Genomic DNA, 17,962 nt, shown 5'->3' with positions numbered 1-17,962 from the left:
TCAGTCAATATGCCAAGTAGGATTTCCTTGGTAACACTGGTCCATGTGTGTGTGTATGTATTATAGTTTGCATATACGTTGTCCCCCCCAAAAGCTCACCTGTGAGACAATGCAAGAAGGTTTGGAGGATAAATGATTGGGTTATAGCCTTAATGTCAAACAATCCCTAGTGGGATTAACTGAGGGGCAACTGGAACAGGTGGGGTGTGACGGGAGGAAGTGATTCATTGGGGTCGTGGCTATGGGGTTTATATTTTGTATCTGGAGAGTGGAGTCTCTCTCTCTGCTTCCTGATCACCATGTGAGCTGCTTCCCTCTGCCACACTCTTCCTCCATGATGTTCTGCCTCACCTCCAGCCCCAAGGAATGGAGCTGGCCTTCTATGAACTAAGACCTCTGAAACTGTAAGCCCTTAAATAAACTTTTCTTTCTTTAAAATTGTTCTGGTTGGGTCTTTCAGTCCCAGCACAAAAAAGCTAACTGAAACAGTACATGTATGTGCACAAAGTTGTTTGCATGCATCTAAGTACATGATGCAAAGGTGTTTGGGTAAAACATACACTGATACATCTAAACTACAGTACCATACATTGTAGGTCCTTCACTCTAAAAGTGCCCTATGTACCCCCTTTCAGTCAGCCATTCTTCACTTGGAAAATTGCTGGCAAACACTCATGTTTTCCATTTATAGTTTCTTTTTGGTAGAATGGGTGGAATCATACACTATGTAGTCTTTTGTGTCTGATTTCTTTCCTTTCCATTTAAGTTTCATGTATATCATTGCATGAATCAATAGCTTGTTTCTTTCTATCACTGAATAGTATTTAATTGTGTGCCATAGCTCATCCATTCTCCTGTCAAAAGGATCTAGGTTGCTTCCAGTTTGCAGCAATTATGAATAAAGCTGTTATAAACATTTAATGAGATTTCTGTATGAACATAAAATTCATAAGCCCTTGGGTAAGTCCCTAGGAGAAGAATTTCTGGTTATACAATAAGTCTATGGTTAACTTAATAAGAAACTGGAAAGCTGTTTTCCAAACTGGCTAAAGAATTTTTCATTTCCACAAGCAGTAAATGAATTTCAGTTCCGGAACCATACCAGCAATTGTTATCATAAGGTTCTCTGTATTGTACCCATTTTAGTAGATATGTGGTGGTACCTTGTGGTATAAACCTGTCTAAGTGCTTTGTTACTTGTCTTTGAAATTCAAATGTTGTACAAAATTAAAAAAAAAGTTTCATGTAAAACCCCCAAGTTCCTAGAGATTAATGCTTTATCTGAGGTACATGTGGTAAAGATTTTCTCCCATTCTGTAGGTTCTCCTTTCATATTATTGACTGTTTCTCTTGCTAAGAAGAAGCTTTTGAGTTTGAATCCATCCCATTTATTGATTACTGATTTTACTTCTTGTGCTTTAGGGGTCTTGTTAAGGAAGTCAGATCCTAGACTGACATTTGAAGATTTGGGCCTATTCTTTCTTCTAGTAGGTGCAGGGTCTCTTCTCTAGTACTTAAGTCTTTGATCCACTTTGAGTTGAGTTTTGTGAAGGGTGAGAGATAAAGGTTTAATTCCATTTTGTTACATGTGACTTTCCATTTTGCCCAGCACCATTTGTTGTCTAGGCTATCTTTTCTCCAGTGAATGTTTTTGGCACCTGTGTCTAGTATGAGATACCTGTATTTATGTGGGTTTGTCTCTGTGTCTTCTATTCTGTATGACTGATCTATATATCTGTTTTGGTGCCAATACCATGCTGTTTTCATTACTATAGCTCTGTTATAGTTTGAGGTCTGGTATTGTGATGCCTCCTGCTTTACTTTTTTTGCTAAAGATTGCTTTGGCTATTCACTTGCACCCTCAGATTAAGCATTAGTCTTTTTTTTTTTTTATTTTGTTTATTTATTTATTTTTAACGTTTACATAGGGTAATGATGTTTATTTTTTTCCCTTCCCCCCACCCCTCCCACCCCTCTTTTCCCTCTATACAGTCCTTCTTTCCTTCATTCTTACTGCCCTCCTTAGCCTAACTCTAAACCTAACCCTAAACCTAATGCTAACCCCTCCCAACCCCCATTATATGTCCTCATCCGCTTATCAGCGAGATCATTCGTCCTTTAGTTTTTTGAGATTGGCTTATCTCACTTAGCATGATATTCTCCAATTTTGTCCATTTGCCTACAAATGCCATAATTTTATCATTCTTCATTGCGGAGTAATATTCCATTGTATAAATATGCCACAGTTTCTTTATCCATTCATCAACTGAAGGGTATCTAGGTTGGTTCCACAATCTGGCTATGGTGAATTGAGCAGCAATGAACATTGATGTGGCTGTATCTCTGTAGTATGCTGATTTTAAGTCCTTTGGGTATAGGCCAAGGAGTGGGATAGCTGGGTCAAATGGTGTTTCCATTCCAAGCTTTCTGAGGAATCTCCACACTGCTTTCCAGAGTGGCTGCACTAATTTGCAACCCGACCAGCAATGTATGAGTGTTCCTTTTTCACCACATCCTCGCCAACACCTATTGTTGCTTGTGTTCTTGATAATCGCCATTCTAATTGGGGTGAGATGAAATCTTAGGGTAGTTTTGATTTGCATTTCCCTTATTACTAGGGATGTTGAACATTTTTTCATATATCTGTTGATTACTTGTACATCTTCTTCTGTGAAGTGTCTGTTCATTTCCTTAGCCCATTTGTTGATTGGATTATTTGTATTCTTCGTGTAGAGTTTTTTGAGTTCTTTATGGATTCTGGAAATTAGCGCTCTATCTGAGGTATGGTTGGCAAAAATATTCTCCCACTCTGTAGGCTCTCTCTTCACATTTCTGATAGTTTCCTTTGCTGAGAGAAAGCTTTTTAGTTTGAATCTATCCCAGTTGTTGATTCTTGCTTTTATTTCTTGTGCTATGGGAGTCCTGTTAAGGAAGTCTGATCCTAAGCCAACAAGTTGAAGATTTGGACCTACTTTTTCTTCTATAAGATGCAGGGTCTCTGGTCTGATTCCGAGGTCCTTGATCCATTTTGAGTTGAGTTTTGTGTAGGGTGAGAGATAGGGGTTTAATTTCATTCTATTGCATATGGTTTTCCAGTTTTCCCAGCACCATTTGTTGAAGAGGCTATCTTTTCTCCATTGCATATTTTTGGAACTTTTGTCTAGTATGAGAAAATTGTATTTATTTGGGTTTGTGTCCATGTCCTCTATTCTGTACCATTGATCTACCTGTCTATTTTGGTACCAATACCATGCCGTTTTTGTTACTATTGCTTTGTAGTAGAGTTGAAGATCTGGTATTGCAATACCCCCTGCTTCGCTCTTGCTACTGAGGATTGCTTTAGCTATTCTAGGTTTTTTATTCTTCCAGATGAATTTCATAATTGCTTGCTCTATTTCTGCAAGGTACATCATTGGGATTTTAATTGGAATTGCATTGAATCTGTATAGCACTTTAGGTAGTATAGCCATTTTGACAATATTAATTCTGCCTATCCAGGAACATGGGAGATCTTTCCATCTTCTAAGGTGCTCTTGAATTTCTTTCTTTAGTGTTCTGTAGTTCTCATTGTAGAGGTCGTTCACCTCTTTTGTGAGATTGATTCCCAAGTATTTTATTTTTTTCGATGCTATTGTGAATGGGGTAGTTTTCCTAATTTCTCTTTCTGAAGATTCATCACTTATGTATAAAAATGCATTGGATTTATGAGCATTGATCTTGTAACCTGCTACTTTACTGAATTCACTTATGAGTTCTAAAAGTTTTCTGGTGGAATTTCCAGGTTCCTCTAAATATATAATCATGTCATCAGCGAACAGGGATAGTTTGAGTTCTTCTTTTCCTATTCGTATCCCTTTAATTTCTTTGGTTTGTCTGATTGCTCTGGCTAGAGTCTCAAGGACGATGTTGAATAGAAGCGGTGAAAGAGGGCATCCCTGCCTTGTTCCAGTTTTTAGGGGGAACGCTTTCAGTTTTTCACCATTTAGAATGATATTAGCCATGGGCTTAGCGTAGATGGCCTTTATAATGTTTAGGAATGTTCCCACTACCCCAATTTTTTCTAGTGTTTTGAGCATGAAGGGATGCTGTATTTTATCGAATGCTTTTTCTGCATCTATTGAAATAATCATGTGATTCTTAACTTTAAGTCTGTTGATATGGTGAATGACATTTATTGATTTCCGAATGTTGAACCAACCTTGCATCCCTGGGATAAAACCCACTTGATCGTGGTGCACTATCTTTTTAATATATATTTGTATGCGATTTGCTAAAATTTTGTTGAGAATTTTTGCGTCGATGTTCATTAAGGATATTGGTCTGAAATTTTCTTTCCTCGATGTGTCTCTGTCTGGTTTAGGTATCAGGGTGATATTGGCTTCATAGAACGAGTTTGGGAGGGTTCCCTCCTCTTCTATTTCATGGAATAGTTTGAGGAGTATTGGAATGAGCTCTTCTTTAAAGGTTTTGTAGAACTCGGCTGAGAACCCATCTGGTCCTGGACTTTTCTTTGTTGGTAGGCTTTTGATGACCTCTTCTATTTCATTGCTTGAAATTGGTTTATTTAGGTTGTGTATGTCCTCCTGGTTCAATTTAGGTAATTCATATGTCTCTAGAAACTTGTTGATGTCTTCGAGGTTTTCTGTTTTGTTGGAGTATAGATTTTCAAAATAACTTCTAATTATGTTTTGTATTTCACTCGTGTCTGTTGTGATATTTTCTTGTTCATTCCATATTATAGTAATTTGAGTTTTCTCCCTCTTTCTGTTTGTTAGTGTGGCTAAGGGTTTATCAATTTTATTTATTTTTTCAAAGAACCAACTATTTATTTTGTTAATTTTTCCAATTGTTTCTTTTGTTTCGATTTCGTTGATTTCGGCTCTGATTTTAACTATTTCCTGTCTTCTACTACTTTTGGTATTGGTCTGCTCTTCTTTTTCTAGTGCTTTGAGCTGTAGTGTTAAGTCGTTTATTTGTTGATTTCTACTTTTTTTTTTGAATGCACCCCATGAAATAAATCTTCCTCTAAGTACTGCTTTCATAGTGTCCCAGAGATTTTGATATGATGTGTCTTTGTTCTCGTTTACTTCTAAGAATTTTTTTATTTCCCTCCTGATGTCTTCTGTTATCCATTCATCATATAATAGTGTATTATTTAGTCTCCAGGTATTGGAGAAGTTTCTGTTTTTTATTCTGTCATTTATTTCTAATTTCAATCCATTATGATCTGATAGAGTATAAGGTAGTATCTCTATCTTCTTGTATTTGCTAATAGTAGCTTTGTGGCATAAAATATGGTCTATTTTAGAGAAGGATCCATGTGCTGCTGAGAAGAAAGTGTATTCGTTCTTTGTTGGATGGTATATTCTATATATGTCTGTTAAGTCTAAATTGCTGATTGTGTTGTTGAGATCTATAGTTTCTTTATTCAATTTTTGTTTGGACGATCTATCCAGTGGTGAGAGAGGTATGTTAAAATCGCCTAGTATTATTGTGTTGTGGTCTATTTGATTTCTGGAATTGAGAAGGATTTGTTTGACGTACGTGGATGAGCCAATGTTCGGGGCATAGATATTTATGATTGTTATGTCTTGCTGATTTATGCTTCCCTTAAGCAGCATGTAATGTCCTTCCTTATCCCTTCTGACTAGTTTTGGTTTGAAGTCCACATTATCTGAGATGAGGATGGATACTCCAGCTTTTTTGCTGTGTCCGTGTGCATGGTATGTTTTTCCCCATCCTTTCACCTTTAGTCTATGGGTGTCTCTTTCTATGAGATGAGTCTCTTGCAGGCAGCATATTGTTGGATTTTTCTTTTTAATCCAATCTGCCAGTCTGTGTCTTTTGATTGCTGAATTCAGGCCATTAACATTCAGGGTTATTATTGTGATATGATTTGTATTCCCAGTCAATTGACTCATATTTCTTTTTGACATGATTTGGTTTCTCCTTTATTTGGCTATTCCTTTAGGCTAGCGCCTCCTGTTGCTGATTTGCATCGTTGTTTTTCATCTCTTCCTCATGGAATATTTTGCTGAGAATGTTCTGTAATGCTGGCTTTCTTTTTGTAAATTCCTTTAGCTTTTGTTTATCATGGAAGGATCTTATTTCATCGTCAAATTTGAAGGTAAGTTTTGCTGGGTATAAGATTCTTGGTTGGCATCCGTTTTCTTTCAGGGCTTGGTATATGTTGTTCCAGGCCCTTCTGGCTTTTAGGGTCTGGATTGAAAAATCTGCTGATATTCTTATTGGTTTCCCTCTGAATGTAATTTGATTCTTTTCTCTTGCGGCCTTTAAAATTCTGTCTTTATTTTGTATGTTAGGTATTTTCATAATAATGTGCCTTGGTGTGGGTCTGTTCTAATTTTGTATGTTTGGAGTTCTGTAAGCCTCTTTTACTTGGTTTTCCATTTCATTCTTCAGATTTGGGAAATTTTCTGTTATTATTTCATTGAATAGATTGTTCATTCCTTTGGTTTGTTTCTCTAAGCCTTCCTCAATCCCAATATTTCTTAAATTTGGCCTTTTCATGATATCCCATAATTCTTGTAGATTCTGTTCATGATTTCTTACCATCTTTTCTGTTTGGCCAACTTTGTTTTCAAGATTAAATAATTTGTCTTCAATGTCTGAGGTTCTGTCTTCCAGGTGTTCTATCCTATTGGTTATGCTTTCTATGGAGTTTTTAACTTGGTTTATTGTTTCCTTCATTTCAAGGATTTCAGTTTGTTTTTTTTTTCATTATCTCTAACTCTTTATTGAAATGATCTCTTGCGTCCCGTATTTGGTCTTTTAACTGTTGATTGGTGCGATCATGTAATGCCTGCATTTGCTCTTTCATCTCCTCCTTCAATGCCTGCATTTGCTCTTTCATCTCCTCATTAGCTTCCCTGATCGTTTTAATTACGTACATTCTGAACTCCCTTTCTGACATTTCTTCTGCTGTGCTGTCATTGGGTTTTATTGATGTAGTATCTAGGTTTGTTTGGGACATTTTCTTCCCTTGTTTTCTCATATTGGTCAGCTGTGAGTGGGACCCTGAGATATTGCAGTTTTCCGCTATTGGCTTATAGTGTCCCGGTAGATTTCCAGTGTATCACCTCCCAGCCTTCAGTAGCCTGATGTCTTGGAGGAATCTGATAAAGCAGCGCATCCGAAGAAAACTGCCCCTAGCCCCCTACTGGTTCCACGATTTGGAACTGGCTCTGTGCTGAAATGCTCTCACTGTGGGCCTGCACTGTGCAGCTGGCCGTGTGGGAGGAGCCCACTGCCGGAGTGTGGAAGGCTACCTTGGGAAGACTCTAGCTGCCCTGCCCGGCTCCAATAAGCCACCTCTATCTGGGCCTGCCACCCGGGCCGAGCTTTACCCAGTGGGCAGACTCACCCGTGGCTCTATTTCAGTCCGAGTCTCTCAATGCCTCCCCTTCTTAACTCCTGGGTTCTGGAGCGACAGGGGGTGCAGTCTCCCTCTAGGCCGCCATCTTGGATCGCCCCGTGAAGAGAGCCTGCAGCCGGAGTGGGCAGAGCCGCCTGAAGAGGTCTCTGGCTGCCCTGCCCTGATCCCAGAGGCTGCTTGCGGATCGAGGCTCTCCGTTGGTTCGGGGGCTTCTGGCTGGTTCTATGTAGAAAGTCTCTCACTGGGCGGTCAGCTCTGAGAAGCTAGCCTTGAACGGCACCTCCCACCGCAGGGGTCCAGACTACTTGGGGAAGTCTCTGGCTGCCCTATCTGGTCCCTGAATCTGCTTGCGTGCCGGAGTACGCTGGGAGTACGCTGCGCTGGCTCCGGGACTCGGAGCTTGTTCTGGTCAGAAAGGCTCTCACTAGCAGCAGCATTAGTCTTTATGATATATAAAGAACCCAATCAATAAATGGGTTAAGGAACTGAATAGACACTTCAAAGAGGAAGAAATACAATAGATCAACAAATATATGAAAAAAATTTCAACATCTCTAACAATTAAAGAAATGCAACTCAAAACTACTCTAAGATTTCTTCACACTCCATTCAGAATGGCAATTATCAAGAATACAAGCAACAATAATTGTTGGCAAGGATGTGGGGTAAAAGATGCACTCATACATTGTTGGTGGGAATGAAAATTGGCACACCCACTATGGAAAGCAGTATGGAGATGCCTCAGAAAACTTGTAATGGAACTATCATTGACCCAGCTATCCCATGCCTCGGTTTATATCCAAAGGACTTAATCAGCAAACTACAATGATGAAGCCACATCAATCTTTATAGCAGCTCAACTCACAATAGCTAGACCATGGAACCAACCTAGGTGTCTTTCAATAATGAATGGATAAAGAAAATGTGATACACACACAAACAAACACACACACAATAGAATATTACTCAGCTATAAAGAAGAGTTGGAGAATGTTATGCTAAGCGAAATAAGTCAATCCCAAAAAAAACAAAGCCTGAATGTTTTCTCTGATACGCAGATGCTAATTCATAAGTGGGGAGGTTCTAGGGAAGAATTGAGTTACTTTAGAATAGGTAGAGGGGAGTGAAGGGAGGGGAAGGAGTATGAGGGTAGGAAGGATAGTAGAGTGAAACAGACATTATTACCTCATGTACATATATGACTACATGACTGATGTGATCCTATAACATGTACAATCAGAAAAAATGAGAAACAATAATCTTTGTATGATTTTTCAAAATGCATTCTACTATAATGTATAATTAAATAGAACAGATTAAAAAATAAAAATAAAACAAAGCAAAACAAAAAAAAAACTAAGTTCCTAGGCATATATTAATAAAATTTTAGATGAGATATTTCAGATCATATAAGGCTTTTTTCCTTCAAATTAAAACAAGTTGTTCTTGTTTCTAATCATAAAACTAGATAAATATATAGGACACATTGCCAACAGCTCTACCCTCCAGAGATGATCACTCATTTCTTCTAATTGTGCATGTACTCATGTGCTCAGACCATAACACATCTGGAGCTCCCAAATCTAAAGCAGGAATGAGTCAGAGATGTTTGAGGAACAGAAAGAAAGCCAATGTGAGGGAAGGATGATAGAAAGAGAGGGGCTTGTAACAAGATGAACTTGGAGACAGAGGTCAGCCCTGTAGGGCAGGGATTCTTTGGACTTAGATGTATCAAAACTACCAAAAGTGCCAGTTAAAATACACTGCAATCCTGCCCCCCAGAGTTTCCAGTTGAGCAGACCTAGAGGGGGGCCTGAGAATCTGCATTTCCAGCAACTTCCCTGTTGCTGCTGATGCTGCTGGTCCAGGGTCACGCCCTGAGAAATCCTACTGGGCCTGCTACACTAACATGAGAAGTTTTCTTTTTATTTCAAATGAATGGGAAGACACTGGATAATTTTAAGAACATAATGACATTATTTGTTTTGAATTTTAAATAAATCACAATGACTGTAAAGACTGGATAAGAGGTGACAAGATGGCAAATGGGAAAGCCAAAGTAGGCAATCAAAATATGTGAGAAATGATGATGCCCTGAATTAGGTGGGTAGAGACTGAGATGGGGATGGATTCAGGAAAATTTCGGAAATGCATACAGTATTTGAAACAGGATGGGTATTATGGTGAAAGGAGAAACAATAGGACATCTAGGTCACTGGTTTGATAGCCTGTACGTAAGACTTGACAGGAGTATGAGTCACAAGTTCTATGTCATTTACAATTGAAAATACCTAATATTCAGGTTAATTCTACAAAAATCTGAAAATCCAAGGAAGAAAAATAACTTTGAAATCACTGATGCATGAATGGTAATTTTAATCTTCGAGTCTACTGAGGTCATTAGTACAGATCAGTGGTTCTCAAACAAGGGTGACTTTGCACACACACCCTACCCCAGAGACCATCTAGCAATGTCTAGAGACATTTTTATCTTGATAGGTAGATGGGGTTAGAGGAAACTACTGGCAACTATGGACTAGTGGTTAGGGATGTTAAGAGAACATAATACCTTTTTAATATATGCAATTGTGTAGAAAATACACAGTGGATATACTTAGGCATCCAATTTAAAGAGTGATTGGGTATAATATCTTAAGAATTACTTAGAGCATAAGATTTAAGTTGGCTCTGGTGAAATATTGAAAAAAAGCCACAATAAGGAAACAAGGTGAATTAATATAATAATAGTTTAAATAAAAAGCTGATTCATTAATCCAGAGGAAAGATATATAGCCTCTGATGCTTCTCTGTTAAATTATGCTACATATATGCCTTATTGAAAGACTCATTCTATGAATGTGTCAGTGTATCAATGACTGAACAGTACAGTATAGCTCTTAGGCATGAACAAATACGAATATCAAGGAAGTGGAAGAGGAAATCTGACACTGAAAGTGGAAAAATTCCAAGAGTGTAAGAGAAGTAGAAGAAGAAAAGAAACTGAGATGAATAGAAATCCTGACTTCAAGGATAGTTTTCTGATACTAGGAATGCTTCCAGTATCCTTCAACATCTGCCACTGTGAAAACTATTTAGCACAACCAGAAATTTTCAATTAGGATTTCAGGAGGATTTGTTCTCTGGAAATTATCTATAAATACAGTCTTCAGATCTGGGTAAGACAGATTCATACCGCAGACGGCAGCTTGACAGCCCACTCCTTGGAACATATCTACTTTGTAAAAAGATGGCAGATCACCTTTCACACAGAGAGATGCTAAGATCATGCATCCACCTAAAAGTAGTATTTAACGCCAGCAGATACTGAGTAGAGTCGGGGTACACAGAGATTAGGTAAATATATTCTAGATCTAAAGAAGTAATTATAGGAAAAAAATTGCTCATGTCAATAGGTATTTAGGAAGACCTTCCCGTAAGGAAAAGAGAAGAGGTAAGAGGAAAAAATGTCCTTCAGAGGCCTCTGTAATTACACTAATCACAATGAACATAAAGAGCAGACAATGTCACATGCAAAGATAATCCTTTTAATCCATGAGAAGACATGTGCCACCTAGGAATTATCTTTCATCAGGAAAGACAAGTTGGCCAGTGCCATTCACCTTTAGTGGCCAAGGTGCATGTGTGAGAATGACTGAGTTGGGGATTGTGAGCTTATATGTCCCCATTATACACACAAAGCATCTCACAATACTTCATGAGTCATAGACCACTATGCTTAATCACTTAGATCTATGAAGTAGAATTGCAGAAAATTACAAATATATGATTTATGTAATTTATAAACAAAAACTTCACACACTGCTTATTGGTCCACCTTACCTCAGAACCAAAAAAAGTTAACATTGCGCCGCCCTGCACACAAGGGCTGACCACCACTCACCCTGCCCAGTTCCTTATCTTCAAGGGCCAGGACCCCAGTGCTTTCTGTGAAGAGTTTTACTTTGACCACAGGCCGAGGATGGGTAGTGGTGAAATCTCCTTGAGTTCCCCATCTGCAATGAAGTAAAAGAGATGTTTACTTTAAAGTGCAGCATTCGTTTTTCCCAGATCGATGTGTCTCCATAAAAGGCACACTAAGCAACAGAGAATCCTTTGCGGCTCAGTGAGGTTTTTCTATCTTTGCTTTTGTTTCTGACAGATGGTACCGTCAAGAAGGAAATAGACAATAAGCTTTAGAGCATGTAACGGTTATTTCAGCTATTTAAAAAATTAGCATGTTTAACTAAAAAATCATGGTGTGCTCATAAGGATTTAGGTGAAAGTAAAGCGTTATAGATGTAACTAGGGAAATCTATCATTTTATTAATTCAAATGTAAATTATAACCCCCTTTTTATAGATGTCTGGGGAAAATTGCTAAGGGTGTTTCATATAAAAGGTGGTTGTTCAGAAAATGATTCTTACACACTGAAGAGTTTGCTCCACCTACTTTTGGGAAATCTTCACTAAATATTGTATTTTTAAAAGTGGGGTAATTATCTAAAGTCTATTACTTTATATGCCTTTTTATAGTTCTTGTCAAAAAGAAAGAAATATGCGTCATAACAAACGAGTGGTTTTCAGTTAATTTCCCAATACATTCTCTTAGGAATGGAATAAGTCTGTCGACATCTGGCTTTCCAAATCATCCTAACAAAATAACATGTTTTCTTGGCTTATCTTTTAATTAATAGCATCTTGTCTTTACCACACACCAATTCATTCTAGCTTATTGACAAACCTGACTGGCACATGCTTGATATTAAAAAAAACTTATCAATATTTCTCATAATTCTGAGAGATCACAGGCAATGTGACTTGGCAGAGCACAAAGAAAATGCCACTAAGCAAAACACCACAGAAGAGGAACAATAAATCAGAGACTGAACAAAATAAAGATTTATGTTAAAAATAAAACACCAAATAATAATGTCAGTTTTCTTATGTTGTTTTTTAAAAATGAAATAATTTATCACTTTCATGGAGCTCTCTATATTTTATTTTATGAACCTTATTTGGAAAGTTTGTGGAATCTAGAAAACTGAGACAATCAAGCATAATAAAAATTGAATTATTGTGATTATGTGTTTGTCTCCTATAATAACATTTGTAATGCTCTCATATGTGTAAAGGAGAAGCCATTTCAAGGACTGAAGAAATTAGCATCTATATGCAGTCTGTTGAAACCAAAATCAAATGCCAGAGGGAAGAGAGAGATTCAGTTAGGATGAGGCAGCAGTTTAATTTCTATTTTAGATTTCTAGAAAGGGGTTAGCCAAAAACCTTTTTTGCCATTTCATTGAATTAAGGTGGTCTGAGATAGAGCAGAGGTAAAATAGGAATAAAAACAAATACAGACTCAGAACCAAAATAAAGAAGCAGAAAAAAAATTCTCTCTTTATTGTGTCGAAACTTAAACTTTAAATACAATCAGCTCTGGAGGATGGTCCCATAACACCCCTGCTTCATTTGTCATTCTTTATTGCATGGTTAAATTTGCAAGGTTACCCTTGGAGACAATTTCCTATAATTGGAATCAAAGGTTCCTGATAGTCTTGTGGGTAAGTACCCACAAGTCTTCTGCAGAATTTGCTGATCTTAAAAAAAAAAAAAAAAATTCTCCTTATAAAACTTATATATGAAATTGATTTTTTCTCCTTTAATTTCAAAAACCTTTCTAAGTATGTATATTGCTTTCTATGATCGTTTGAAATTCCCAACATACTCCACTATGCAATTCTCCAAAGATAAAAATATTGATTGACCCTGTTAACTACATCACGAGGGACCTTGTGAGTTTTCTTTTAACCTCGTTCTCCTGCTGTTCTACATGAAAGGAAATGTGTGGCTAATTCATGCTTGCTAAACTGCATAAGACTAATAATGCACTTACAAAAGTCTGGGCTGGCTCATGATCCCATGAACTTCTAAACAATCACCTTTTACCTTTAATCCTTCACAAACAAGCAACTTTAAAAACTATTCCACAATCTACCACTATAGCACATTGGCTACTTACTCATTAAAAATATTTTATTGAAAATGATATTATGCTTTAAAAGTACCTATAAAATAAGATATAGTTAAAATAACAATAAATACAACAACCTCACCACTCAAGTTATGATGGGGAATGATGGGGAATGTACCAGACCATTATGTCCGGTTTTGGTCACATCTTCCTTTCCTACTTCCCCTCCACTACTCTGAAGTAGCTAGGATCCTGAATTTTATATTAGTCATTCTGCTGAAAGGAAATATTTTTTAATATTTTACCTCTAAGTGTGATCACTGCTGCAGATTTTTGGTAGGTTAGAAAAAACTTTGACATACACCTAAATTAATCAGAACAGATTGTGCATATAAAAATCATACATATGTCATAGATGTATATTCTATATGATACATGGACAATATCTATATTATATCTCATAAGTACATCATATAACATTACAAATATGATACACAGAGAAGACATATATTTATGTGTGTGCATACATGCAGTCATGGGCTGCATAACTTTTCAGTCAACAAGAGAAGACATATAGGATGCTGGTCCCAAATAGCTGAGGTATATAGGCTATGCCATCTAGGTTTGTGTAAGTATATTCTATAATGTTCACAGTGAAACTACCTAACAGATTTCTCAGAATGTGTCCCACCACTCATCAACATGTTTGAGGGCTGTTTATGGTCCTAACATAGTGATTATTTTCAACCACTAGATGTGTGTAAAATTAGAGAAGTAACACTATCCTAGGAATGGAGATGAGGGACAGACATACTTGGAGAAATCAGACTAAGTACCAAATCATTTTAGGATAAGTAAGTATTCACTAGAAAACAAAGAGTTAGTTGAAATCGATAAGAAGGTGATCTAGACCCTGGAAATGAATCTGAGATATACATTACCCAAACCAGTATATCAATCAAGGCATGGCCTGATAGGTAATCCATAAAAATATTAGGGGCCTTGTAGGTAATCTGTGAGAATTCACTGACTGACTTAGGAAGGCCTGGGCTGCTGAGTCCTGGGCAGGGAGGGCTAGTGGCCACCTCTGTCAGATGAGAGAGGCAAAAATAAGGTGTTTGCAGACAGGGAGAAGCTGAGGTGAGGATACCCAAAGGCCCTGATTATAACAGGCCAGAGAACTGGGCCTCACTGACTTTTAACAAAATGTGCAATTTTAAAGGGGTGCATGAATATGAATATGGGGGTACTCAACAGATAGAAGCATAAATTTGATAATTTCTCCTATGAAAAATAAGTTTAAAATTATGTGCAGTTAGAAAATACTTATGAATTCTCAAATGAATTAATTAAAAACCCAAGCCCTTCCATGCCCCCCCCAAAAGGAAAGAGGACAAAAGATAATAGGCCTATTTTTACTATTCACTGAGATATTTCCTTGCTTCCTACCTCATTGGCATGTTTAAATACTTTCAGAAATTAATACTGGTTATTATTTTCCTACTATTTTCTCAGTATTAAGTGATGAAAGAATGCATTACCCCTGCTGTAAATTGCTTGACTCAAAATACATTGCCTTTCTCTACTTGTATGAATGTATTATTTATGAGGATTCAGACTTCCAATGTAAATCTTCAAATGAATAAAATATCTACAAAGCACCTTTGCAAAGACAGCAGGACTTCTTGCCTATGAAAACACCGAGTAGTTCATATACCAACTGAAATAACTGACATTAATTATGAATTTCCTATTGAATAAAGCATACTGGAAATTTGTATCAGGAGCAAAAAATACACATTCTTGTCTTTTCATCCAGTAAGGCTATTTCTAGGAATTTATCCTAACCAAATAATTATAAGTACTGAAAAGACTATAAACAGAAACATATTCACTATAATATATGTATAACAGGAGGAAAATAAGCAAACAGAATTTCTACTATGAGAAAAATGATTGTGTAAATTATGGGCAGATAATGGAATAATCTACTGCCATTTATAATGGTGGTTACAAAGGTGATGTAAATCACACATGATATGAAGCTTAAGGAACAAAAGAATACAAAACTTAATATTTACCATTTATTAATTCAAAAAAATCTGGGTTCTTGTATGTGGAGGACAATAACCTAGTGTCAACAACTGAAGTCCCTATTGTCTTGGAATTTATAAGATACGACAGATAATACAAATTTCATTATTACATACTGAAATATACAATCCCTCCCATCCCTGTGCTTCACTCTTAATGGCAGAATACCTCACATGGCCTCCTAGTAGCTACAGAACAAGATTTATAACTGGGACCTGAAGAATTATCAAAAACTACTAGCAAAAAATTCAAATTCCTTAACTCAAAATTAATAATATGAATATATAATACATTCATGATTAGAGAAGCTACGTATAAAAGCAGGTTCAATCTACCTTAGTATTCTTGATCTATGATCAGTACTACAGAATTAAATAAGGTATTTATAGCTTAAAAGTTATCTCATCTACTGTCTTTTACTTCACTCCTATTTTTGAATTTTTTAAATGTATAGTTTAAAAATATTAGGTGGTCAAAATAATCAATTTGATTTATAAAAGTCTGATTTTGACATCCTATTAAGAATGTCTGTCCTTAACCAGAAACTATGAATAGTAACCCATATTTCTTTTGAAATATTCTATTTAAATTTTCAAGCTGTCTGAAACTTAATCATCTTATAAAGTGATAGTTCTAATTTTTCATTTGATCCAATCTCATTTGGTTAAAAAGTCAAACATATTTATAAAATTATATAAGAACTCTGATTTGGTTTTGAATTTTATGTCCTACAGATCTATCTTATGACTTATATGCTATACTGCTTTATATGTTATGATAGTCATCAGAAAAAAATTGGAAACAGACATTTTCAACTTTTATTTCTATTTAGAAAAAAGGAAAACCTGTAAAAATCTCTCAAAATATTGGTTGATGAGGTCTTACACTTTTTAATTCTTCTATACAGTTTCCACACATTCCTTATTAAATCATTTCATAACATTTTATATTTTGAAGTCCCAATGAATCTATTTCTTTTAGGTAATCTGACTACTGCTGTGTAAGAAAGTTATACCTAAATTTTCTTTTTTTAAATGATTTTTTTATTTCCAAACTAATGAATGCTTTTTAAAAAAATGATGTTTTTTTCACCAAATCTTTATAATGAAGAGTGAATTATTTAAATAATGAACAATGACATGTAATTCCAAATGCATTGCTACTTCATAACAGATAATATTAAAAATCCAATTATCAATGTATAAATGATAATTCTTAAGATTTTTCATGCTATAATTTTTAAACAAATAACCCACCTATAGGCAAATTATCCTTTTTATAAGTTAGATATTTTAAGATTAAAATGATATTCATCCATGAATATTGGCATAAATGAAGTTTTTGGTTTATGACCCAAACATGCAAACACCAGATATGTATAGCACTGGTTTAAATATTCTCTTGGGAAATAGTAAATACTGCCAAAAGCTTCCTGTACTAGATTTCAAGTAGGTCTGAGGTCTCCTGCAGTCTTGTGGGGGATTCATTCGAGGAACTGAATTTGAATTCACTCAATTCATGAAAAGCAGTAATGAATGTGTTATTTTCAATGATGTATATTTGGTAAGAAGGAAGATGGGTACTCTTCCTGAGTTCCTTAAGAGGATCCAAGAGGGAATAAAAATACTTGTGAGATACTGATCAGAAAAATGAGTTGAGAAAAACCTGATGGTATCATCAAGGGTATTAAGCAATGCCATTTGCAACTATTTACATAAAACAGTGCCCCTGTTCTCTGCAGTGACTGTTATGCAGGTTTCCTTTACTTAAACATTAACAAATCCTGAATCCCTTGCCTGTATCTGTTGGTACTTTTTATTAGTCAGTGTCCTGCTCATGATGGCCATGAATAAAGCCATTCTGAATACTGGAAATGTGTGTCTGTAAAACAAGTACATTATTAGGACTTGCAAAACATGCCATCTAAATATAATACTTACATTAATACAAGTAAAGAGGGTTATCTCTTTTTAATTAAAAAATATTAACCACTAAAAATTGGGCATAAAATAATAGAATTACTATATCTGACTATTAATTATATAAATAGAAATTAAATAACACTCGAAGTGTTCAAAAATGTTAAGCACAATGCTCTTGTATAATGTTAAATACACGTGTTTTTATAGTTTTTCCACATAATTTCATTGTTGCCTGGTAGTTGTATATAATGGTAGAATTTGTTGTTCCTTATTTGTACATGTATGCAATATCATTTGGCCAACATCATTCCCCAGTATTTCCCCTTTCCTCCTTCTCTCTCCCTGGTCCCTTTCCTCAGCTCTACTGCTCTTCCTCAGATAGTACAAATGCTTGTGAAAACAGCACCTCTGAGTAATAATGAGCAGTTAAGACAGTTTCATGGAAAACTCTGAGTAAAAGCAGATAATCATGGAATAACAGTTTTGATAGCTGTAAGAAGTGAAGGAACTCATGTAGGGAAATTCAACTTTCTGATTTCAATGGACTTCTGCAAATGAAGACACAGATTCAAGAGTGAGT

The 17,962-nt window shown here is 36.1% G+C and overlaps 1 protein-coding gene across 16 annotated transcripts in view; it reads right to left on the bottom strand.

Moving 5' to 3' along the window:
- Positions 1-17,962, bottom strand: part of Cadps2 (calcium dependent secretion activator 2) — a 526,649-nt gene that overhangs the window by 240,159 nt on the left and 268,528 nt on the right. For all 16 annotated transcript variants that reach the window (XM_047562660.1, XM_047562665.1, XM_047562675.1 and 13 more), the window contains exon 7: positions 11,298-11,409. In XM_047562660.1, coding sequence (XP_047418616.1) covers positions 11,298-11,409 — 112 coding nt within the window. The remainder of the gene's footprint in view (positions 1-11,297; positions 11,410-17,962) is intronic.

Source organism: Sciurus carolinensis, chromosome 8 (genome assembly GCF_902686445.1).
Source record: "Sciurus carolinensis chromosome 8, mSciCar1.2, whole genome shotgun sequence".
Lineage (NCBI taxonomy): Eukaryota > Metazoa > Chordata > Mammalia > Rodentia > Sciuridae > Sciurus > Sciurus carolinensis.
This window is presented reverse-complemented; position numbering and strand designations above follow the sequence as displayed.